Below are 25,857 nucleotides of genomic sequence, written 5' to 3' on the forward strand. Positions count from 1 at the left end.
TGTTGTGTGACAGAACTGCACATTTTAGCATGGCCTTTTATTGTCCCCAGCACAAGGGGCACCTGTGTAATGATCATACTGTTGAATCAGCTTCTTGAAATGCCAAACCTGTCAGGTGGATGGATTATCTTGGCAAAGGAGAAATGCTCACTAACAGGGATGTAAACAAATTTGTGCACAAACTTTGAGAGAATTTCTGGGATATTTTATGTTGCATTTATATTTTTGTTCAGTATAGTTGTTACAACTGACCATGTGTTACTTTGTTCAACATTCTCCCCTACTAATTAAAACACAGTCAATAAACAACACTAAACCCAACATTAAATGTCATACTGGCCGATTTGTGTGTGTTATGATCAATATTGGTTGAAATGTTGAACATATGAATTCTGACGTTAAGGTCACAATCCTGACTTTGTATTTCAGCCCAACTGCAGTGTATATTGGTAAGGTGACTAGGCATCAGGATGTATGATACACAGTGTAGCAGTAGCGTATATGATGATTGTGAGTGTGTGTGTGTGTGTGTGTGTAGTCAGTATAAATGTGTGTGTGTGTTATGTGTGTGTGTATTGGAGTGTGAGTGTGTAGAGTGTGCGTAGATTGGCACACCATAAAGCGTGATTTCATTTCCAATACAGTTCAGTTTTTCACCAGCAGACAGCGAGGTTGAGCCATGACAGAGAACGAGAGGAGCATCACAGATTTAAGATCCTGGGTGAAATAACACGTCTACTGATATGTGCTCTTTTTGTATTTATTTTATTTTATTTTATTTTATGAAAAAGAGCCTGACTAATACACATTTCTTGAAATGGCTGTACTGCATTCCTCAGTACGGTTGAAAATATCAGATTTGAAGTCAATCTTACTTATACATCTGATCCATTGTCTTATTTTCGTTCAAAGGAGCTTGTCTGTTGTACAGTAGTACTCTACTATCAACTTAATTTAATTATCTGACGTTTATTAATGGGCTCCCGAGTGGCACAGTGGTCTAAGGCACTGCATCTCAGTGCTAGAGGCGTCACTACAGACACTGGTTTGATTCTTATTTACAATGACGACCTACCCCGGCCAAACCCGGCCTCAAGTTTTGAGGGAGCGTGCAAATGGCATGCTGACTGCAGGAATATCCTCCAGAGCTGTTGCCAGATATCCATTTCTCTACCATAAGCCGCCGCCAACATCGTTTTAGAGAATTTGCCAGTACGTCCAACTGGCCTCACAACCGCAGACCACGTGTAACCACGCCAGCCCAGGACCTCTACATCTGGCTTCTTCACCTGCAGGACAGCTGGTGAAACTGAGGAGTATTTCTGTCTGTAATAAAGCCCTTTTGTGGGCAAAAACTCATTCTGATAGGCTGGGCCTGGATCCCCAGTGTGCCCTCCCAGGCCCACCCATGGCTGCACCCCTGCGCAGTCATGTAAAATAAATAGATTAGGGCCTAATGAATTTATTTAAATTGACAGCTTTCCTTATATGAACTGTAACTCAGTAAAATTGTTGAAATTGTTGCATGTTGCGTTTATATTTCTGTTCAGTTTACTTACTACTAAACATCACAAAAAATAATCAAAGTATAATAATGCAAATAATATCAATACAAGTTGATATTAAAACCATTTGGCAAGAATAAGAGAAATGTAATGTATTTTTTTATTATAAATAAACACTTCAAACAAAGTAGAAGAAAGAATCGACACGAAGAAGAGCAACATTTTGCAGAGGTAGTAGCACAATGCAGAAAGTCCTTTCAAGCCATCAAAGTTTGCTTTGTGATTTCATAACATTGAATAAATAAGACAGCTGTTGCTATTATTAGGTTTGAGGAATGCTTTTTACAGCTTACAACCAAAGACAAGGTGTCTGATGATAGAATACAATACCTATATCATATATTAATCAAAAAGTTAACACAATAAAAAAACATGGAAACAGGACAGCGTTCAAGAAAATGTTCATAAATAATACAAAAACTCACAAAATGTAAAATATAAAGCCCAACGCAGTGCACAGTAGCCTACATACAGTAGGAAAGAAATACATTTTCAAGCACCCTAGGATAAAAACTATGTACATTTTGCACTTTCATTAATGCTACATTATCAGGCAGTGGTAGGCTGTTTCCTACCTTTTCATACTGTTATGTGGGGAAATGTTTTTGCCGAATCATGTTTATCTGCTTAAACATACAGTACACCGTAGTGCAGCTTAAATACAAATACCTTACTCTTATCACACCCACATAAAGCATTCTTCTGACTATTGAATATCTAACAAATACATTGTTCATGAGGTTTGTGGATGATATGGGCTGCATCTCATATGGCACCCTATTCCCTTTATAGAGCACGACTTTTAAACGGAGCCCAGTGCACTAAATAGGGAATAGGGTGCCATTTGCAACACAAGCATGGTATGCAGTAGTGTGTTTTTTTTTTATGGCTCTCTGATGCGGATCTGTTGTTTGCACACGTCCAGACGAGCGCCGGTCCATTGTTTGGTTTTAGAACCATCTCTGCTGGTTGGTAGCCATGGCACCCAGGCCTCTGGCCCCAAAGTCTAATCCCGTCCGGTGTGGCGAAATTCCAGACACGGGTTGAATCATCCCAGTATTGCAGTCGTACTCCCAAATGTTGTCATAGTCCATTTCCTGGTCATCTGGCTCGGACGGTTCAAGGTACGAGTTGTGATCTGTGGGGTCAAGAGAAACGATTCCCAGGCTTTTAGTTTTATAGCAGTAGAGGAAGAAGCATAGAAGACCTCGCCCAGATTGGGCAACAGTTTTGGACCAGGTCCAATGTATATAACTCTCTCATGGTGTGTGTGAACTGCCTTCTTCGGCCTAACATACAATCATACTGTACTGTAAAACCGGTACTGTGGCATGCCTATACAACATCACCAACGTTCGTCCTCTGTTTTCTCCTAAGAAAGACATACGGCTTGAAATGATCACCTGGAATGTCCTAATATCCGATTATATAGTGGGTTATATTTGGAGATCTTTAAAACTCATCCTGTTTTTATATTAGATAAAAGGACCCATAGATATGTGCTAGAGAGAGTAGGCCAGTTGTGCGCTGTCAATCACAGCTAGTAGTAACAATGTCTGGAACAGTGTTCTCTTACACTGGGTTTCACCCCCATGAGACACCTGCACACATGGCATTTAACGCTAGCCTAAGCTCCATTTCATTGGCACACCTGTGCATTTCCTGCACTTTTCTTTCTGCAGAGATAGCCTGTCTGACTGCATGGTGACAGACACACCCAGTCCAATACTCCAATGTTCTATACTATACAGGCCTATACTGTATGTGTAAATGTGCCCTGTTTTTCTTGGAAGGGGTAAAACTACAGTCTCCCTATGAACAGACTTCTGTGTCATTGAGGTTTTTGAAGTAGATTGTTACCAACTAAGGCTGATTTTAGTGGGATTTAAGTGTGCTAATGACAATGTGACAATATCATAGAGAGGTTTGAAATGGTGAGCGTTCCTTTTTTTGTCAGAAAGAAATGCTAAGTACGTAGTAAGCTAAAGGTAACCAAGTTATTTGTTGTTTCAGTTTTAAAAACATAGCATTTACTATCTGTGTCACAACTTGAAGTGTATCCTTTTCTGGTCCTAACTGCACAAGGTGAAGAATGTTGTTCCATTGTGATAGTGCAAGTTTACATGAGCATGCTTGACATTCTTACCTGACGAGAAACCATTGAGCATCTGGGTGGTGTTCATAGCAGGCATCATGGGGAAGACCCTCTGTCAAAATATGAGGACACAAAGCTGTTTCACATGTACAAGAACAACACATAGTACTTTAGAGATGATTATTATAGAGTACAACACATGGAGATTATACCTTAGTATTCAAAATAAATATGATTGATCCATAATGCATTAACTATGGCCGGAATTCAAGCCTTACAGCGCTGCCGACAATGTGCCTTTTAAAGGCAATGTTGTTGCGTTTGCGGAGATTGCATTCAAGGTAAAGGCTGCAGATGTCGGCTTAATTCGAGAGCTTGGGAATATAAGGTTAAATCTGCAAAAAGTTTATCCTGAGATAATTGGCTTTAAAGTTCTGAACCCTCATTGGTTTGAATGGTGTCAGCAATTTTTATCTTGTATTCTTTTTTACTTAACAACATGAATTGGGGTATTTAGAGTACTATATACTGTAGGTAGAGAACGTTGAACAGAACAAGGCTATGTCAATAACTACATTTATAGTCCAAATTAGAAATGACCTTTGAATATCAAGCGCTACAATGCTACAACACAGTTCGGATTGAATCCCGGCCACATCCATACCATACATACAAGGTCAAAAAACTATTGCATTTACAACTCCACACTGTAAGACGCATTGGCCCGTATCAATAAAGCGTCTCAGAGTAGGAGTGATCTAGGATCAGCATTCACACTTTGTGAATGTGAGCCATTGAGTTTCAGTTTCTCACCTCCTCTTGCACTGCTTTGGGTGCAGGCAGCAGCCTCAGTCTGGAGACGGCCTCAGCTCTCTGGTTTGGCCCCTGAGGGCCCTCCATCTCCAGCCCCTGGCCCTGGATGAGTACGAGGCTCCTCCGGCAGCGCTTGCCCAGGGGAGGGGTGCGCAGCTGGAAGGAGGAGGGTAGGAGATGAGGGTCCTGCTGCTGCTGTGGTGGTCCTCTCACACACTGCTGTTGAGGGTCAGAGGAAGAGAGCATTAGAAAGCCATCAGGTCCAATTGGTAGTAGTAGATGTAAAGTACTTTGTGATAAATGTTAAAAGGGCTAAATAGATTTGATAGTTTGAAAGGAATTGAACATTATGAGCATTTATCAATTGGATGAAGTATCTGTCCAATGACAGTCATGCATATGAAGCCACAGAAGAGAAATGAACCTCAACCTTGCTAATGTGTCAATATGGAGACTAGAGTCTAGACACACCTAGACAGAAAACTTCAATTCACGGGTGCGCTTGTGGTGTAAACTGAGACGTATGAATCCAGTATCATGACCCACTTACCGCTGGCTGCTGCCTGACCCGGCTCTCCTCCTCCTGGGCATAGATGTCGGGGGTGCAGGGCTCGTCATACAGGGGTGACAGGGGCTGCCGGGGGGCGCACATATCCGAGTGCCGCTGGGGGGCGGAAAGAGACGTGTACTTCAGGGACGTCTGCGGGGTGCTCCAGCTGTTGGACTGATCACACAGGGATTTCCAGGGGTCATCATTATTATTACGCCACTCACAGTCAGTCTTTGCTCTCAGCACAGTACATGAATGGCCATTTAAGCTGCACTTAGTGCTGGGATTTGGGGTAGGGTTACCGAGCGGAGAGATGGGGCTAATCTCAGACATGATCTACAGAGGGGTGGGGGGGAGTTGGGGGGTGTAGTCTACTAGCGTGACAACTGTCCTAGTTAGTGTGCAGTGTGTGAATCGTGGAGTGTATGCCGCTAGCCTGCTACACTGATCTGTCTTTAGTGGTGGGGGTGGGGGGGGGGTCTGTCTGACTTAGTTTAGGAACCCACTGACAACTGAAGGTTACGGAAAGTTGTTTCCTGTCCAGCACTTATGGGGTAATATCTCCCCTGAGACATATCAACTGAATTAAGCTGGAGAGGTACTGTAACAAATCGTTTTACACCGCAGGCAACTATCCTCCTACTCCTTTAACTGACAGCCCTGTTGTTTTGTGGTAGGCTGTTTCAGATCTAGCACACATGACATACAGCAAAGCAAAGTCCCAGAGGGAATATTCCATTATCAAGTTAGGCACCAGACAGAAGTTAGTACCTTGACGAGAGGGGCCTTCTCCAGACGCTGTTGGGTGCTGGCACGGTCACAGTGCAGGCCTGAGTAGGGCATGTTGTACACCGGCCCCTCAGGGGTGAGGTAGGAGCAATGCTGTGGGGAGGAGTAGCGCAGCGACAAAGGTCGGAGGTCGCGCTCAGGCCTGGTGTGGGACGACACACTGTTGCTGCGGCTTCCCAGTCCGGCCGTCTCGGTGGACGTGGGCCGACTGGAGATGTACTGTAAGGACACACAGACAGAGGGCAAAGGTCAAGTATGCTCAGTGACATCACAACTAACCGGGGTGATACAAATTAACACAAAGGGGTGGTGTCCCGGACCCAGACTAAGCCTCGTCCTGAACTAAAACGCACCAAGATATTCTCCATTGAGCATGCTTTTTAGTCCAGGGCTTAATTTGGATCCGGGAAATCGGCCCAAAGAGTGGTGTTCAAACAAATCTGGAATCTGGCGAACCTGATATGATGCTATTGTTCCTATACCCGCCCTGAAAAGTAAAGTTGTATTCCTGCTTTGCTTGAATAGCACCCAAAGTCTAGCTGATGTTATTTGTTGCCAAAGTGTAAGCAAGGAAAGTTTAAGGTTTCAATCATCTTAATTGTTACCGAGGAGGTGCATTTCAGTAGCTAGAAGTAGGCCACACACACCAAGAACAAAATGTTTTCCCACTATAAGCTAATTGGATGAGCGACCAGTCTGCAGGGTCCTTCGCTCTTTAAGGAGTCCGCTCAAGGTCTTGATAGCGTACGGCACTTCTGTTGATTCTTAAGGTCTCTCTGTTCTCAGGTAACCTGTTGATTGCTAAGGCAGCAAGTACGTGCTCATAATTTTTCATGGTCAAATGTGTCTTTATGGTGTTATATCAGAGGGGAAAAAACAAATATGTTTTGATCTCGTTTTCGGGAGGCTTCAGGACTTCAGCGTTGGCTTGGGTTGTAACAGGAGAGGCACGGTCTAGACCTTGGTTAATAATTCACCTTTGGAAACGAAAAGTGCTCCTACTGCTCTGCCCAACTCCACCAAAACAAACAAGCTCTTTCATGATAGAGTCCTGTGGACATCAGATACATGCTTTATACCAGCTACGTAAATACCCCCACCACAGAGCAGAGCCTTACAACACCACACGTCGTAGCGTAAAAGTAAATAAATTAACTTTACGTGGGCTAGTTCACATACCAGTAGTACACACTCAGATTCACTCTAGTTTCTTAGTAGAAAGCAGACCTCGGTCAAATACATGTCAAATACTTTCAAACACTGTTTTTGAGGTGCACTTCATTGAGCTTAGAGTTTGCATTTTCATGTTCATTTAATAGAGTTTTATTTAGCTAATTGTGGGCTGCTGTCTGTAATTTTTGCCTAATATCTCTCTAGGAGCTGATCCGTCGTCAGGATTGTGGAATAAATCGAATGTTAAGGTAAGATTTGAATGGAGAAAGCTGATCCAAGAGCAGCGCTGCCTTTCTTTTGATCCTATCAGTATTGACACATGCTCCAATGACACACTTGTGAACGCTCTCTCTACGTGGTGTTTTGGGAAGCATGTGACATCTCCGGCCGTTATAGGAACGATGCATCGTTAAAACACTCTTAAGTTCCATCGCTATCGGGAAACCAGGCCCTGGACAACCTAAACCAATCGCAGATTGAGTATCTGAATGTATTTGACATATGTATTTCATCCAGGTCTGGTAGAAAGTGTTCAAATGCACACTTACACATAGGGGTTCTGTGTACCCTGGGGACAGAGGGTTGTCCTCGTGTCTGGGGGGGAACTGGAGGTGGTGGGATCCAGACCCTGACCCCTGTCCTCTGTGGGACTGGCCCAGCCTCAGAGACTCACTCCGACCCTGGCTGTTCCGACCCTGGCTCTGGCTGTTCCGACTCCACCTGTCAAACTCTGGAGCCTAGTTGGAACAATACAACACGACGCGTTAACAAATGAAACCAATCAAACGGACAGTCAGACACAGTTAAAACTGAGGTGAAATGTAGTTTGAGTTGTACATGAATGGATCATAAATAAGACAAAAACGGCTTTCACCAAACCAAAACAAGGTAACTTAGAATGTGTAAATGAATGCAAGATGCATAGCGTTGACATGGCAATAGCCTCCAATATAATGCCGTCCATAGGGGTTCCAATAGAATTGAAGGAGGCTATAGTCAAATCAGGGCTACCAAACACATTGCTGTTCTCGGATCAGTTCTCCAACTCTTCTTGTTCTAATCTAGGACGGTCCTGAGCTAACGGGGGGGGGGTGGGTCTCACCTCTCTCGGCGTGGGGGTGTAGATTATGTCATAAACGGGGGGCGGGGGGCTGAGCACGGGGACATCAGAGGCTTTAAAGTACTGGATCCAGTCGCAGAACTCCCTCTTATCAAGACAGGACACCACGATAGGGTTTATCAGCTTGCCTGGGAAAGCAGAGCCAGTTAATGGATTCAGTCACTCATTGGAGTGTGCATGAGGCAATTTGCACTTAAGTCAACTTAATTTGTAATTTAGATTTTAAAATGAGTGTAGCTCAGTGGTCAAGTTACCTTCGATCATGAAGGTGTTGGGCTTGACGTCCTGGCAGGGTGTGGTCACAGTGATCATGTTGAGTGGAAGTTTCCCCTGCGATCACACACACACACAAACACACACACACTGTTACACACACTTCTGACACACAGACAGATCAGAGGGAGACGATTGCAAACATGACAAAGTATGTCCTTGAGCGTAATCAAGGTGTCATAGGCTATGAGTCACTCATACGAGCTAGAGGTGAAACAAGGGTCAGAGCAGTACATCTACTGTATGGTAAATATCTATACTGTAGCTAAGAGCAAGCCTGAGTGTCAGTCTGTTTATGATTTCATGCCAACTCCTTGTCACTCATTGGCATGACATGATGGCACAAACAGACCTGGGACCAGGCTAGCTAAGAGTCTATCCATGGTTCAACGGGACGTTTTTAAAAGTACCTTATAGAACAGGCCGTGGCACTCTTCTGATAGGATGATCAGAGTGGTGGGGTACATCACCAGCAGTCTGTCACTCTGCTCCTGTAGTGGACACAATATCAACAATCAACTCTCACTGCATTCAATTGCTAATTCAATATACATTCATTCGTACCTCGCAATGTACAGTATCTTGCCACGGCGCGGCTGTTTCTTTCTCAGGCTGATACAGAGAGACTCATCCGTGCCTTCATTACAAGCAGGCTTTACTACTGTAATGTTCTCCTGTCTGGTCTACCCAAGAAAGCCATTGGTCAACTGCAAAACATACAGAATGCTGCAGCACGGGTCCTGACCAAGACCAGACGGAGAGCACACCTTACACCGGTTTTAAGATCTCTGCCTGTGAGTTTTAGAAATAATTATAAGATTCTTCTATTGGTTTTTAAATCAATCCATGATTGTGCACCCCAATACATGATAGATACTTTTAATTTATGTACCCAGTAGGTCCCTCAAGTCCTCTGGCACTGGCCTTTTAACTATCCCAAAGCCTAGGACCAAGAGGCATGGAGAGGCAGCCTTTAGTTATTATGCCCCCAGCCTCTGGAATAGCCTGCCAGAGAACCTGAGGGGGGCCAAAACTGTGGACATATTTAAAAGAGATCTTAAAACACAACTTTTTAGCTTTGCTTTTCCTATGGGTGCTTTTTAGTCATTCAGTTTTTGTTATTCTTTAGTTTTTTAGTGTAATAAATATTTCAGTTTTTATTTTAATCGTTTTTTATTCGTTTTTTTCCTGTGAAGCACACTGCTTTGCATTCAATGTCTGAAATGTGCTGTATAAATGAAGCTTGAATTGATTTGATTTGATTTACCTTGTATCTTGTGTTCAGTGTAAGATTAAGTGTCATGTCTTAGAGCTAATTTATGTGTGTTCACGTCAGATGCTGTGTTGCTGTTACACAATTCTACTGGGCTTTCTGTGTCAAATATAGAAGGCCTTAGATTGAAACAGTAGCTAAATGCAAGTGGGACGTTATCTCCCCGACCGTGTGTGTGTGTGTGTGTGTGTGTGTGTGTGTGTGTGTGTGTGTGTGTGTGTGTGTGTGTGTGTGTGTGTGTGTGTGTGTGTGTGTGTGTGTGTGTGTGCCTGACAGACACCTGACATTCCAGCTGTGAGGTGAGTCAAGTTGTTGCTTGAGCCAAGCAACTGCCTTTCACACACCCAGGTTACGAGCCCACAAACTACCCTCTCAGAGACTTCAACCGGCCTACCGCTATTTCCCACCAAACATTAATTTGCAGATTCACCCGCAGGCTACATGAGCAATGTTTTTTGATAGGATTAAGCCTAGTCAGCAATGGGCAGCATGTATTTCTTTGGCTGCTGTATTGTAGGAGTCTCAGTAACTGTAGTAGACTCCTGTACTGCCCATACCCTCCCTCAAGGTATAGAGTCACAGCAGACAACACTGCCCACTCCTTATGTACTGCCCACTCCTTATGTACTGCCCACTCCAACACTGCCCACTCCTTATGTACCTTATGTACTGTGTGGACGTGTTTAACTATACTTGTGGGGACCAGAAGTCCCCATAAGAATAGCAAACAAACAAAAAATGTACCAACGGGGGACATTTTGTTAGTCCCCACAAGGACAAATGCTATTTCTAGGGGGTTTAGGGTTAAGGTTAGAATTAGTGCTAGGGTTAGTATTAGGTTTAGGGTTAGGAGCTAGGGTTAGTTTTAGGGTTAGGAGCTAGGGTTAAGGTTAGGTTTTCGGGGGTAAGGTTACGGGTTTGGGTTAGGGAAAATAGGATTTTGAATGGGACTGAATTGTGTGTCCCCACAAGGTTAGTTATACAAGACTGTGTGTTTGTTTGTGTGTGTGTGTGTGTGTGTGTGTGTTTGTGTGTGTGTGTGTGTGTGTGTGTGTGTGTGTCCCCAAAAGGTCAAATGCTATTTCTAGGGGGTTTAGGGTTAAGGTTAGGATTAGTGTTAGAATTAGGTTTAGGGTTATGAGCTAGGGTTAGGTTTAAGGTTAGGTTTTGGGGTTAAGGTTAGGGTTAGGTTTAGGGTTAGGGAAAATAGGATTTTGAATGGGACTGAATTGTGTGTCCCCACAATGTTAGTTATACAATACTGTGTGTGTGAGAGTGAGCTCTGAGGTAAATGCTACTGATTGATGATGTTATTTTTACTCATTCTCAGATCCCTGCTGTCTGTCTGATAACAGGTAGGAGTCATAACTGTCTAGTGGACAATTCTAAGAATCATCTTGTTTCGCAAAACAACTTAGCAACAGCCAAGACCATGAATACACTCTCTTATTCATCTTCTTTGTTTATGCGCAAGTGAATTGTGTGCAGTCAGGCTTCTTTGTTTTAGTGATATTTGAATATCAATGTCAAACTTCCAGAGAAGATGTCCAAATGTTCTAACATCAAAGGTTACATTTTTTACTGACAGGTTATGTTTTAGTGGCTATAATGTTTCAGTGGCAGGTTCTAACGTTTCAATGACTGGTTATAATGTTTCAGTGACAGGTTATAATGTTTCACTGTTAGGTTATAATGTTTCAGTGACAGGTTACAATGTTTTAGTGACAGATTATAATGTCTCACTGTCAGGTTATAATGTTTCAGTGGCAGATTATAATGTTTCAGTTACATGCTATGTTTCAGTGACAGGTTATAATGTTTCAGTGACAAGACAGGTTATAACGTTTCAGTGAGATTATAATGTCTCACTGTCAAGTTATAATGTTTCAGTGAGAGATCATAATGTTTCATTGACAGATTATAATGTGTCAGAGACCGGTTATAATGTTTCAGTAAAGGGTTATAATGTTTCAGTGACAGGCTATAATGTTGCAGTGACAGGTTATAATGTTTCAGTGATGGGTTATAATGTTTCAGTGACAGGTTATAATGTGTCATAGACGCTTCATAAAGCACAAAAAGGTGAATGGTGATGTACCTGGCATGGGAGGTGCTGCAGGTGGACTTTGGTCACGTAGGTGATGGGCCCCAGACTCTCGCGCTGAGAACCCTCCCACTCATAGATGGGCTCTTTACTGATAGAGTTCCTCAGCTCCTCTCTCCCCTCCGTGCTCTCCTTTACTTTCTGCTAGAAACAGGTAGACATGTTTACATTAGCGAGGCATGGAAATAATCAACTTTACCCCACCAGTTACGAAGGATAAACAGGAGTGCCTGGATACAGCCCTTAGCCGTATACCTTAGGCATATACCACGAACCCCCGAGGTGCCTTATTGCTATTATAAACTGGTTACCAACGTAATTACAGCAGTAATATACCACGGCTGTCAGCCAATCAGCACTCAGGGCTCAAACCCCCCAGTTTATAATGGAACATAAATTGTTCCTACACCAGCTGTCACTGCTGGAGGTGATACAGAAGCAATATAGCATGAATGATTTTCTTCTTTGCTTTTCATTCTCAGAACATTGCATTGGTCAAACGTGCTAGTGTAGCTGCCCTTATACTTGTATTTCATCACCTATTTAATGTATGTGATCAGCCTTTTCCACACCTGTGGGTGTAGTCATACTTTTACCTAGTGCAGATGTGAGTCTAGTGATGTGGTTGTGGTGCGGTCACAGTCATGACCACTCCCTGGGATCATGATGCCCTCAGGGAGAGACAGTCATGACTCAACACATCCTGTTGATGGACTACTTTTTGGCCTACTCAACTGGTCTCCTTTCCTTCAATTCCATCTGCACTGCCATACAAATGAAACAGTATTATTTTATTACCTTAACCCTGGTGTAGGTCTCGAGAGGTGCAATGGGGGTGCCCCCGTTGATCTCGATGTGTTCTTTGAGCAGGCCAAACCACAGGTCGATCTCCTCCTGGTTGGAACAGTAGACAATGATGGGGTTCAGGCTGACACCTGCAGGGGTCAAAGATCATGGTGTCAGAGGAGTCAAAAGGGAAGTAGCCGGCCACCAGCGCTTCCAGCTAAAGCCCTACCCTATCTATTTACAAATAGAAAGATCTATGTCATGGCAATGGCAGTTTGTCATCGCCGGTAAATCATGATTTTGGGTTTAACACTATTTCAGAAAGAAATTATGTAAAAAAAATATATATAATAATAAGTAGAGCTCCCTGTCATGTTAATGACACATTCTGTCAAACTTCCACAGAAGATCCCTTGTAGAGTCAAACCAGGTTTGGTTACGTGTGAAACCATTGACATACAGTGCATTCAGAACGTTTTCAGACCCCTTTACTTTTTCTACATTTTATTACATTACAGCCTTATTCTAAAATGAATAAAAACATTTTTTTACAAATCTAATTAATCTACACACAATACCACATAATGACTAAGCAAAAACTGGTTTTTAGATTTTCTTTGCAAAAAAAACAAAATATTTGAAATATCTCATTTACATAAGTATTCAGACCCTTTACTCAGTACTTTGTTGAAGCACCTTTGGCAGCGATTACAGCCTCGAGTCTTCTTGGGTATGACGCTACAAGTTTGGCACACCTGTATTTGGGGAGTTTCTCCCATTCTTCTCTGCAGATCCTCTCAAGCTCTGTCAAATTGGATGGGTAGCGTCGCTGCACAGCTATTTTCAGGTCTCTCCAGAGATGTTCGATCGGGTTCAAGTCCGGGGTCTGGCTGGGCCACTCCAGGACATTCAGAGACTTGTCCCGAAGCCACTCCTGCGTTGTCTTGGCTGTGTGCTTAGGGTCGTTGTCCTGTTGGAAGGTGAACCTTCGCCCCAGTCTGAGGTCCTGAGAGCTCTGGAGCAGGTTTTCATCAAGGATCTCTCTGTACTTTGCTCCGTTCATCTTTCCCTTGATCCTGACTAGTCTCCCAGTCCCTGCCGCTGAAAAACATCCCCACAGCATGATGCTGCCACCACCATGCTTCACCGTAGGGATGGTGCCAGGTTTCCTCCAGACATGACGCTTGGCATTCAGGCCAAAGAGTTCAATCTTGGTTTCATCAGACCAGAGAATCTTGTTTCCTTTAGGTGCCTTTTGGCAAACTCCAAGCGGGCTGTCATGTGCCTTTTACTGAGGAGTGGCTTCTGTCTGACCACTCTACCATAAAGGCCTGATTGGTGGAGAGCTGCAGAGATGGTTGTCCTTCTGGAAGATTCTCCCATCTCCACAGAGGAACTATGGAGCTCTGTTAGAGTGATCATCGGGTTCTTGGTCACCTCCCTGACCAAGGCCCTTCTCCCCTGACTGCTCAGTTTGGCCGGGCGGCCAGCTCTATTAAGAGTCTTGGTGGTTCCAAACTTCTTCCATTTAAGAATGATGGAGGCCACTGTGTTCTTGGGGTCCTTCAATGCTGCAGAAATGTTTTGGTAGCCTTCCCCAGATCTGTGCCTCGACACAATCCTGTCTCGGAGCTCTACGGACAATTCCTTCGACCTCATGGCTTGGTTTTTACTCTGACATGCACTGTCAACTGTGGGACCTTATATAGACAGGTGTGTGCCTTTCCAAATCATGTCCATTCAATTGAATTCACCACAGGTGGACTGAAATCAAGTTGTAGAAACATCTCAAGGACGTGGTCCTCTGTAGCTCAGCTGGTAGAGCACGGCGCTTGTAACGCCAAGGTAGTGGGTTCGATCCCCGGGACCACCCATACACAAAAAAATGTATGCACGCATGACTGTAAGTTGCTTTAGATAAAAGCGTCTGCTAAATGGCATATTATTATGATCAATGGAAAGAGGATGCACCTGAGCTCAATTTCGAGTCTCATAGCATAGGGTCTGAATACTTAGGTAAATAAGGTACTTCTTTATTTTTATATTTTTTATACATTTTCACACATTTCTAAAAACCTGTTTTCACTTTGTCATTATGGGGTATTGTGTGTAGATTTTTAGAATAAGGCTGTAACGTAAGAAAATGTGGAAAAAGTCAAGAGGTCTGAATACTTTCCGAATGCACTGTACATGTAAACCATTACAGGAGAGAGTGCGTGACCTGCGCCGGTATTCATAAAGCGTCTCAGAGCATGACTGCTGATCTAGGATCAGGTCCCCCATGTCCATGTGATCTTATTCATTATGATCTAAAAGGTAACACTGGTCATAAATCACCACTTCTACTTTGAGACGCTTGACACACATGGCCCCTGCTCTCTTTAGCCTCCTAACAGCTCAGCTAGTGGGGAAGCAAGCCCACCTCCCTCCGGACTGCCGTCCTTCCCAAGAGGAATGTAGCCTACACGACCTGATGTGAAAAGAGCTGGAATCTCCCTTTATCAGCCCCACACATACCAGAGATAACAGGCGAGATAGCCTCTTTCATTCCGTTTTCTCTTGTTATGTCAGTTACAGACAGTCACTCAATTAGCAATGACAGCTAACAATTTTTAGATGAGTAAGTTAGTCTAGCCAGATATCTAAACTTGTAGTAATCATGGCCGAATACCGACCGGGCACGCAGGGCATGTGCCCAGGGGCCCTGACCTCCATGGGGCCCCCATTGATTTTGTTAGTCACTCTCACTCAGATATCATTAACATGACATAAGTCATAGCAACATTTTTTGATTTGCATTAGCTTTAAAACTGAACAGATTTCTCTCCACCCCATGGCCAACTGGGAATAATTGCAGGAAATGTACAGCCTTGTTGTTCTTATTTGTTGATTTTCTTTCTATTCATTCCAGCCTTAATAACACTTAATAACATCAGCATCCACTAATAAGGTGGACAGGTCAGAACATTACATTTTTGTCATTTAGCAGACGCTCTTATCCAGAGCGACTTACAGGAGCAATTAGCTCAAGGGCACACCGACAGATTTTTCACCTAGTCGGCTCGGGGATTAGAACCAGCGACCTTTCGGTTACTGGCACAACGCTCTTAACCACTAAGCTATCTGCCGCCCCACAGCCAGGAACAATAGGCCTAGGTTCATGAAACAACCAGTCAAGCCCTCTTTAGGGCTTTCTCTGTCCTCACTTGACCCGTGGGAAAATGCCTAAATCGAGGGAGTGTCATGATCAAGGGCAAAAATGAAATGTTATTAACTGACTTATGGGAGTGCGAGAGTCCGGACTAGGGGTAACGCTGTCGACTCCGGACTTCTGAGCCCATTCCCCCTAGAGGCCGGGGTGTCCAGCATCCCCTTCCCTTCGCCACTCTTTCCTGGCTGTGTTGCCCTCTCAAATCTATCTCTATTAGAATACAAAAATATGATGAATAAACAGACTTACTCAAGTTATGACTGTTGCGACATGACCCTAACTAAACCTTTGTAGGAACTTCCCGGGACTTTTTAGGGCAGTATTCGGGAGTGTACGTGTGCCTATCCGTCATGCTAAGTCAACTCCTGCTAGTGCTTACAGTAAAGCTTACTCATCAGTGTAGCAATGAGGAAGATGTGAAAGATTTTCATTCCGAGATATCGCTGCTGAGCACAATCTCTCACTTGACTCAGAGTTTTGTCATGCTAACTCTACATGTGTTTCCAGTCAAGTGCACTGCAGCCGCCCTCTATGTAAATAAAGGCTCTCTAAGAACAGGGAAAACATCTGAAACATAATACTTTTTAAATCAGTTTGTTCCAAGAAATATCTCTGAATGTGAAGTATGTTTTGGCCATGTGTAACAAAGAAAACGTTTTGATAGTGGAGATCTCTCCCATTTCAATAACATGATCGGAATTATAAAGAAATACAAATAAAGAATAAAGAATGTGTCTACAAAATGATCGTATTAGTGTCATGTTGAATTCAGAGAAACGACGAAGATCCCATTATCAACACATTTCAATCGCAAAAGCGTTCCAATTCTAGCCCGGTTGCCAGGTATGTCTGTACTTTAGCCAACTCCTCTGACCTTCATTGTCATGCCATAGAACAGACGATAGATAAGCTGGCTAAGGCACATCAGATATGGCAACCATGCTCAAATTCAGCATACAACTACTTTCGGTCATCATTATCAAAGACACAGTGAAGTTGATAATAAAGTCCTCGAACATTTGGAGATCAGGGCAAAGCCTCTCAGAGTAGGAGTACTGATCTAGGATCAGTTATGCTTTCAAGATAATAATTAATAAGATTACATGGACAGACCCTAGATCAGCACTCCTACTTTGAGATGTTTGTGGATACGGGCCCAGATCCTAAGGGGACAAACTAGTAGGCGTTAAGTAGGGTGCAACTGGAATGTGCTATAGATTGTACTTCTTCACAGGGCTGAGAGTGAGCCCTGGCCTTTCTGCCTCGACAGCTGAGCGAGTTCAGGGGCACCTGTCATATAACAAGTGGGGCCTTCAAGAGAGGCTTGGCCCCCTGACCGAGGGTGGAGAGGGGTGACTCTAGTTAGTCTTAGGGTTGAGGGGAGGTGAAAGGGGTCATGGCACTTTTGAATCACCGGAATGTCGGGGAACATAGGAAACGCCACCAGTTGAAAATTACGTGTGATGTTCGGCTTGGGATCGTGAAAGTGAATGTGGGCTCTGTCTGTCTTTGCAGAGAGAGAAACGAAACCTGAGAACCGTGCGCTTAATGTCAATTTTTTGCACACGTCATCCATTGACAGTAATACAAGATTTCCGTGACAGTCGAGTTATGCGCACGCATCTCAAGTACCTTTGAGACTGGTTGAAAGAAGAGGTGCATTTAGTCACTACAATACTGGTGGTTTTATGCAAATGCAAACCAACATTCCTACATTTCTGAACAAGATTTTCTTTGTCTCAATTGTTGAGAATAAAACCTTGCCTACCACACCACTGAGTTACAGAGCAGCTTGAAGTTAGTCTGTGAATCATAAACAACTATAAATAGCCTACAAGACGATCCAATGGCAACTCAACACAGACTGATTAGCTATAGTCAATAGAAAAGATAAAACAGACGATTGCAACATCTCAGCACTCCATGCTGTCCCAGTTCTGAATACCACTAGCTCATGAAGTGAATCGTTTTTTCCTTTCAAGTAAAAGGCCAACTCACCGTTGATCTGGAAGGCAAATTCCTGAGGTTGGCTGTAGTTACACTTTTGCTGCAGGTTGCAGATGGTGAGCTCTTTCAGAGGAAGAGTCCCCTGCACAGCACAAAACAAAAGTCAAATCTCAATCGTTCAATCATTCCATTTCATCATACAGTATCATTGTCGGGACCATAGAAATATACTATATAGAAAGGATGGGGTACACAGTTTTTCAAGCGTACTGTACATCATAACTTAATTTTTGCCAAATTTGATATTTTTTTTCTCATTCTGTGTAAACTTAATGAACAATACAATTTTCGAACCTATATGAATTGACATCAGTCCCTCCCCTTATGTACATTTAATGACTCCAGGACAGAGATTTTTGTTTCAAAATAGCTTCTGAAGTTGGGTGATTTCATGATCATCATTTGTTTCCGTTTTGGAGATACAAGGTTTTCGTCCGACAGCGACGTAAGAGATTTCAATCTAATTACATTTCTAATTTACGCAAATATCACTATTAGTTGGCGTGAAACTAAAGCCAGCCAAGTACATCTGTGATTGTATTAGGCCTTACATTTGTTATCATTTACTCAATGACTAATATCCACTAATGCTCCAGCAGCTTCCCAGCAGTCACTGAGTCTGGTGCAAGTCTAATGCTAACAAACATAGACACTGTACCACAGTGATTAATGACTGCTCATAGTTTTGCGAGACAGGTTAAGGAGACAGAATCATACACACTATGTTTACCAACACACAAGCTGTTGGCAGGGAACGCGTGTCTAGAGGCACAACAGAGATTGAAAACGATGTAGCCTTTACATTTTAGTCATTTAGCGGATGCTCTTATACAGAGTGACTTACAATCACTGCACTGAAACTACTGTGTCATAGTACAAATGTCCTCTCCATTTCAGCGATTTGCGATCATCACTCATTCGTTTACAACATTTTGACAGCAATCTCTCCATAAATAACATAATGTCAGCCTTTGAAAAACAGATGGTTGGAAAGCCTCACCTGGTAGGTGAGTCCAGTTGTGTTGTTGGAGACAAAATGAAGGTGTGTCTGGAAGAGGTCCAGGTAGCAGTCATGCACATCCTGCAGAGAGAGAGAGAGAGAGAGAGAGAGGGTGAGGTCATAGCAGATATCGTCAAACCAATCTATGCAGGATTTAAGGTCTTGAACTAGAAGCGAGAACAGTATAACACTATAATCTTTACATGATCAAGTCTCCTATTAGCTTGTCTAATAACACCAGCTGGAATATCACTTCATGACTATATGTCTATTACAGTGGTCCTGAGGGGCAACATAGTCTTTGTTTCTACCCAGACCTCTGCACTCTTTTTCTCTGATGATCAAAAGGAGTGGCGTCTTGACCCAGTGCAATGGATGTGTCCTAAATAGCACCCTATTCCCTATAAATTGCACTACTTTTGACCAGAGCGTATGGGCCCTGGTCAGAAGTAGTGCACTGAATGGGAATAGGGTGCCATTTGAGACGAGCATAATGTCATGATGAATCAATCTCCAAATCAGCATCCTGTCAACAACATCCTGTGTTTCTAACGGGCTGGTCTTATTCTTATAATCTCCACCCGGCACAGCCAGAAGAGGACTGGCCACCCCTCATAGCCTGGTTCCTCTCTAGGTTTCTTCCTAGGTTTTGGCCTTTCTAGGGAGTTTTTCCTAGCCACCGTGCTTCTACACCTGCATTACTAGCTGTTTGGGGTTTTAGGCTGGGTTTCTGTACAGCACTTCGAGATATTAGCTGATGTAAGAAGGGCTATATAAAATAAAATTGATTGAAAATTGATTGATTAACGATCCTATAATACTGTCAACGTTGATTTGACTGTCATTTTACACCTATAGGAAGTGGTGTGCTGGGACTTGGATTATGAGGATTTGTGTTATTATGAGGACTTGTGATTTACAATAACTTCCTGACATTTGACAAGCCTTCAACTATTTTAGGGTTCACCTCTTTTTCAACAAAACAGTGAAGCAATACTTCCTCGCTTTACGTTCGGCATTGTATTGAGTTACCAAACAATGTGTTCTTTCCCCTATGACCTCATCCAACAGTCCATTCTTTCAACCTTTTTTTCTCTCTCCCTCTTTTCTTGACAGCATGGTTGCATCTGTGACAGATTCCCACGGTTGGGCACCTGTTTTCCCATATACCTGTTCTGAGATCAGCCCTGTGTTTGTCTCAGGGAGGTGTTTCCTGGTCCCTCAGAGCTCAGCGTGTTCAAACACAGGTCCCCTAAACTGAACACTGTTTTGATTAATCACCGCCGGTCACAGCGTCAATGTAGCTAAGCGTTAGCTAAGCGCTTCATACTGCCACAGAGCATAGGCTACATCCTGTCCCCTCCACCTGTTTGTTTTGTTTGCCTCCCGTCCGGGTGACTAACACGCTGTTTCACTGTGGGGCTGAGGCTTGTTTAAATACCTCATTAACCACAATGACTGTGTGGAGATATGTTTATTGTGCTGTGTCATTTTTTCATTAATGTAGTTAGTTAAATACACTATATATACACAAAAGTATGTGGACACCCCTTCAAATTAGTGGATGCGGCTATTTCAGCCACACCCGTTGCTGACAGGTGTATAAAATCGAGTACACCGCCATGCAATCTCCGTAGACAAACATTGGCAGTAGAATGGCCTTACTGAAGAGCTCAGTGACGTTCAACGTGGCACCGTCATAGGATGCCACCTTTCCAACAAGTCAGTTCATCACATTTCTGCCCTGCTAGAGCAGGCCAGGTCAACTGTATGTGCAGTTAATGTGATGTGGAAATGTCTAGGAGCAACAACAGCTCAGGCGCGAAGTGGTAGGCCACACAAGCTCACAGAATGGGACCGCAGAGTGCTGATGTGCATAGCACGTAAAAATCGCATGTCCTCGGTTGCAACACTCACTACCGAGTTCCAAAGTGCCTCTGGAAGAAACGTCAGCACAATAACTGTCCGTCGTCAGCACAAGAACTGTTCTTCGGGAGCTTCATGAAATGGGTTTCCATGGCCGAGCAGCCGCACACAAGCCTAAGATCACCATGTGCAATGCCAAGCGTCGGCTGGACTGGTGTAAATCTCGCTGCCAATGGACAGTGGAAACGCGTTCTCTGGAGTGATGTATCACGCTACAACATCTGGCAGTCCGACGGACGAATCTGGGTTTGGCGGATGCCAGGAGAACGCTACCTGCCCCAATGCATAGCGGCAATTGTGAAGTTTGGTGGAGGAGGAATAATGGTCTAGGGCTGTTTTTCATGGTTCGGGCTAGGCCCCTTAGTTCCAGTGATGGGAAATATTAACGATACAGCATACAATGACATTCTAGACGATTCTGTGCTTCCAACTTTGTGGCAACAGTTTGGGGAAGGCCCTTTCCTGTTTCAGCATGACAATGCCCCTGTGCACAAAGCGAGGTCCATACAGAAATGGTTTGTCGAGATCGGTGTGGAAGAACTTAACTGGCCTCCACAGAGCCCTGACCTCAACCCCATCGAACATCTTTGGGATGAATTGGAACGCCTACTGCGAGCCAGGCCTAATCGCCCAACATCAGTGCCTGGCCTCACTAATGCTCTTGTGGCTGAATGGAAGCAAGTCCCCGCAGCAATGTTCCAACATCTAGTTGATAGCCTTCCCAGAAGAGTGGAGGCTGTTATAGCAACAAAGTATATACACTACATGACCAACTCCATATTAATACCCATGATTTTGGAATGAGATGTCCACATACTTCTGGTCATGTAGTGTATATAAAGTGACTTGAGGTAACGCTGTATAAGTGTGTGTGTGTGTGTCTGTGTGTGCTCGCATGGCCTGTCATCAGAGCCATACAAAACATACTTTACGTATTTCTGAGAACCTCCAAGACATATGATACCTACTAATGGTATAGTTACTTCAGACATTCTCATTTTGTTGTTATAACGCTAAAAGCAACCTGGTCTCAGTGAAATACGTATAATACTATAAATCATATGATATTATACAACCGTTATTCCATTCATAATAGAACTTAATGTAATGTAACATATCATACTAAATGGAGTATCACAGATTTATGTACAGAATAATACGAATTGCCCTGAGACCAAGTTGGTGTGTGTGGGCATGTCTCTGTGTGTATGTCTCTGTGTGTATGTCTTTGTGTGTAGGTATGTCTCACCTGGCAGTGGAGAAAGCGGAAACGGACTTTAGAATGGTGGACCATCCTGCCGTAGTTCTTGACATTGATGCTGCTCTTCTTCCAGCCACTGACCGGGTCGTAAGGGAACGGAGGGTCCCACTTAACGTTCTCGATCGCCTGCAGGTCTTTATGGGTCATTTCCTGCAACCGGCAATCACGTCAGTGAACATTACACCGCTGTACACAACAAACTTACATAGCCCTTTCCTGCAGTCAATGACCAGAAGCGCCCTCTTTGGCCCAATGGGTGGAATGTTATTAATATTTATCATATTTACATCATTAATAACAGTTTTTTTTTTTATCATGACGAATATTCAGTGTTTCTATGTCAAACAGTTTTGTTATATTTCAGTCTTCTGTGATGAACTGTATATAAAATGTAAGATTGGGATGCAAACTCAAAATTGAATACATTTTAATTCTACATCTGACATGGTACAGGTGTCTTATTTTTTAAAAGCCCATAACCATGTGTGTGAAGTGTGTACTTTTGTTTCAAAGTAGATTTGTTTAAGACTACCAAGAATCATTCTGTGTGACCCTTATTTAGCCCACTGCAGTAAAAGGTTAAATAAGTTTGGTTGTTAAGACAAGACTAATGTAGAGGTAATGTTTTTTCTTAAAGGGTTATTTGGTTGTCCCTATAGGAGAACACTTTTCTGGTTCCTACAGGACAGAAGGATAGCTAATTTTAGATAGATATACAGTGCCTTGCAAAAGTATTCATCCCCCTTGGCGTTTTTCCTATTTTGTTGCATTACAACATGTAATTTAAATTGATTTTTATTTGGATTTCATGTAATGGACATACACAAAATAGTCAAAATTGGTGAAGTGAAATAAAAAAAATAACTTGTTTCAAAGAATTCTAAAAAATAAATAACAGAAAAGTGGTGCGTGCATATTAGGTTCCCTTTGCTATGAAGCCCCTAAATAAGATCTGGTGCACCAATTACCTTCAGAAGTCACATAATTAGTTAAATAAAGTCCACCTGTGTGCAATCTAAGTGTCACATGTTCTGTCACATGATCTCAGTATATATACACCTGTTCTGAAAGGCTTCAGAGTCTGCAACGCCACTTTCGCAAGCCACTGTATACAGTATACAGGTATGGACATAGTAAGTGTGTTTGTCTGATATGGTGAGATGAGACAATTAGACATGGAATATTTGTGTATGTTAATGAAATATGTCTATGGTAGAGAGAGAGGCATATTTTCAGCAGTCCTTACCTTCCTCGGGGTGACAGTGCAGAGAATATTGATGATGCTGTTGGACTTCTCCTGTCCTTCCTGGGGATAATTCTTACGGAACAAGCGACTGCTGCTCGGGAGGGGAGGGAATGGGGAGAGAAGCATGTGTTAGAACTCGCTCTCCCATGTTTACCATACAATCCCGTGTAGCTCAGTTGGTAGAGCATGGCGCTTCCAACGCCAGGGTTGTGGGTTCGATTCACATGGGGGGCCAGTATGAAAATGTATGCACTCACTAACTGTAAGTCGCTCTGGGTAAGAGCGTCTGCTAAATGACTAAAATGTAAATGTAGCCTAGCCTATCTGCTTGCTGTATTACCAGTTAGGTTCCCAATGGCAGATTTGTTTTTTTAATGAGTTCAAGACAGATGTGTTTCTTTCTGAAGAGTTCTCTTGTCTGGTTTTTGGTTTGAAAGTGTGAGGAGTGTAAAACGACTGCTTGGTGTCGCTTTGTAAATCTGGACTTTTTAGCTGGTTTCTCCGAGTGAGTAAATTCCCATCGCGATCCAACCTTTGCTCTTTTTTTTCTTGACAGCTTAATGACGTCGAAACATGGTTTGTTTCTCATCGTGTGATCTCAATTGACCAGGAACTCTCTCATCAGTTCCGTTCAATATCACCAATTGAACTGAGCAGAACAACCAGGGCTTGTGTCTGAGATAGGCAGGGCATGAATAGATCAATCAGGCTTCAATGTCTTCCATTGTCACGACTGACCCCCATCTGTTATCATTAGTGTCACATCTTTATAGCTAAGCTTTTCCGGTGCGTTGATAACAGAGGGAGTCAACTTTTACAAGCTCCCTCGAGTCTATCTCCCTGTGTCCAATCTGAATGTCGTTAGCGCGAACAATATCTTTGTTGTGCTATGTGGGAATCAACTTCAGATCAGTATGTGATGACTGACTAACATGACTGGCAAGCATCAACCAATCATCAAATAATGAGATCGCTATTTTGCAGGTTCTTGTTCTTTGAGTTCTGAACAGGGCGGCAGGTAGCTTAGTGGTTAAGAGCGTTGTGCCAGTAACCAAAAGGTCGCTGGTTCTAATCCCCGAGCCGACTAGGTGAACAATCTGTCGATGTGCCCTTGAGCAAGGCACTTAACCCTAATTGCTCCTGTAAGTCGCTCTGGATAAGAGCGTCTGCTAAATGACAAAAATTAAGTTGTGTACACTGACTGTCTGATGCAGATAATAGACACGTAGCTGCGAACCTAGCATTCTTTGTGTCACTGGATTGGCATTCACATTCAATCGCTTGGCTCTGTAGGGAATACCTGAACTGAACCTGGCCTGTTTCCCTAACACACAGACAGCAGGACATAGAGGGAGTGAGGACACTGATGTTATTGTTCCAAGTTGAACAATCAAATCACCTGCGTGCGTGGAGAGAGAGGGTCAGAGAGAGCCCACTCTGGAAATGTGATGTACTTGTAGAGTATATTGTTTCAAACAATGTCTTAAAATGAACAAAACCAAAAAGGGTAGTTTTGAGATATTCATATTAAGTAAATAAATGTGAAAATGTATATTTCAGAATCTAGACATAATCCATATGTTAGAGCACACTATAAGGAGTATGACTCCAAGATGTTGTCTGTATCATGTACAGTTGATGGATCATAAGGCATATAAAAAGTCTAGAAAGGGCATAAAATGGACACTCTCATCATGATAAAAAAATCAATTGTTTGTGATACAAATCTAAAAAAGCATGTCAAACATCCTTCCTCCCAATGAAGTTTCTATGTGAGAATTGCCAGAACAATCTGAGATATCAAAAATATGTTCTGCTCCCGCTGGCGTGGAATCTCCCATAAGAAAAAGCAGAAAGTCTTGATTTATTTATACTGATAGTTCATTAAAGTAGCATAAGCTTACAACACTGCTAATCAATACTTGAGCAGTCGTCCAACCCATACAAGATAATTATTTCATGACCAGGATATTGACTCTTCATGTCCCGGCAGTGTTCCTATTCTATTCGAACCAGTCTATTCAATTCTATACTATTCTATTGGGGCTTAGATCCTGATAAGAGAAGGGAACCATATTATCTGACAACCGACACATCAGATTAGATGGAAATAAGGCAAATGGTAACTGCAGTACACACATACAGTTTTAAACACAGTTGTAATTATGGTGTTCACACAGTCAGAAAGATATCACTGCTCATGTGCTCTCATGTACCCCCTATGTGATCCTGACTCTGACCCCATAAACCTCACAACCTCCATTTAAACCATACAGCTCAAACGCTGTGAAATACCAGGATTTCCCTCCAGCTGAAACAGCCAAGTCTAAAATAACACACCACAACGAATGAGCCAGACATGTATGACATTTAGGCTCTGTCTTGAACAAACACCAGAAGTACAGTGAAAATACAGAGTTGAAGATGTGTTTTATGAGGGATCGTTCTTCCTTCCTTACCTGTTCCTGCGTATGAAACTCTTGCTGGAGAACCTGAAGTTGTGTTGGGGAACACATGACATGCTGCTCCCCATGTTGCTCTACTGTTGTTGGGGCTGTACACTCCTCTGTAGACGTCCTGTATTATATTCCCTGTGTGATGGTGAATGTGTAATCCAAAGCAGACGGTGTGGTGGTGTGCTCCTTGCTGAAGTCAGGCAGATACT

The 25,857-nt window shown here is 43.0% G+C and overlaps 1 protein-coding gene across 2 annotated transcripts; it reads right to left on the reverse strand.

Moving 5' to 3' along the window:
- Positions 1 to 1,651: 1,651 nt before the first annotated feature.
- plekhn1 (pleckstrin homology domain containing, family N member 1) lies at positions 1,652 to 25,857 on the reverse strand. Of its 2 annotated transcripts, none has more exons than XM_084187292.1 (16): positions 25,652 to 25,857; positions 23,193 to 23,283; positions 21,935 to 22,096; positions 18,760 to 18,840; positions 17,751 to 17,841; positions 12,554 to 12,690; positions 11,750 to 11,896; positions 8,789 to 8,869; positions 8,360 to 8,435; positions 8,088 to 8,233; positions 7,534 to 7,722; positions 5,795 to 6,031; positions 5,024 to 5,197; positions 4,474 to 4,692; positions 3,712 to 3,772; positions 1,652 to 2,703 (listed from the first exon to the last, which is right to left on the reverse strand). In XM_084187292.1, the coding sequence occupies exons 1-16, from the start codon at positions 25,723 to 25,725 to the stop codon at positions 2,516 to 2,518; spliced, it is 2,154 nt and encodes a 717-aa protein (XP_084043418.1). In that variant the 5' UTR covers positions 25,726 to 25,857; the 3' UTR covers positions 1,652 to 2,515. The 2 variants fall into 2 exon arrangements, with proteins under 2 accessions (XP_084043418.1, XP_084043417.1); XM_084187291.1 differs by having other exon boundaries at positions 11,750 to 11,899.

The sequence above is a fragment of the Coregonus lavaretus genome, assembly GCF_964263955.1.
Source record: "Coregonus lavaretus genome assembly, chromosome: 22".
Taxonomy (NCBI): Eukaryota; Metazoa; Chordata; class Actinopteri; order Salmoniformes; family Salmonidae; genus Coregonus; species Coregonus lavaretus.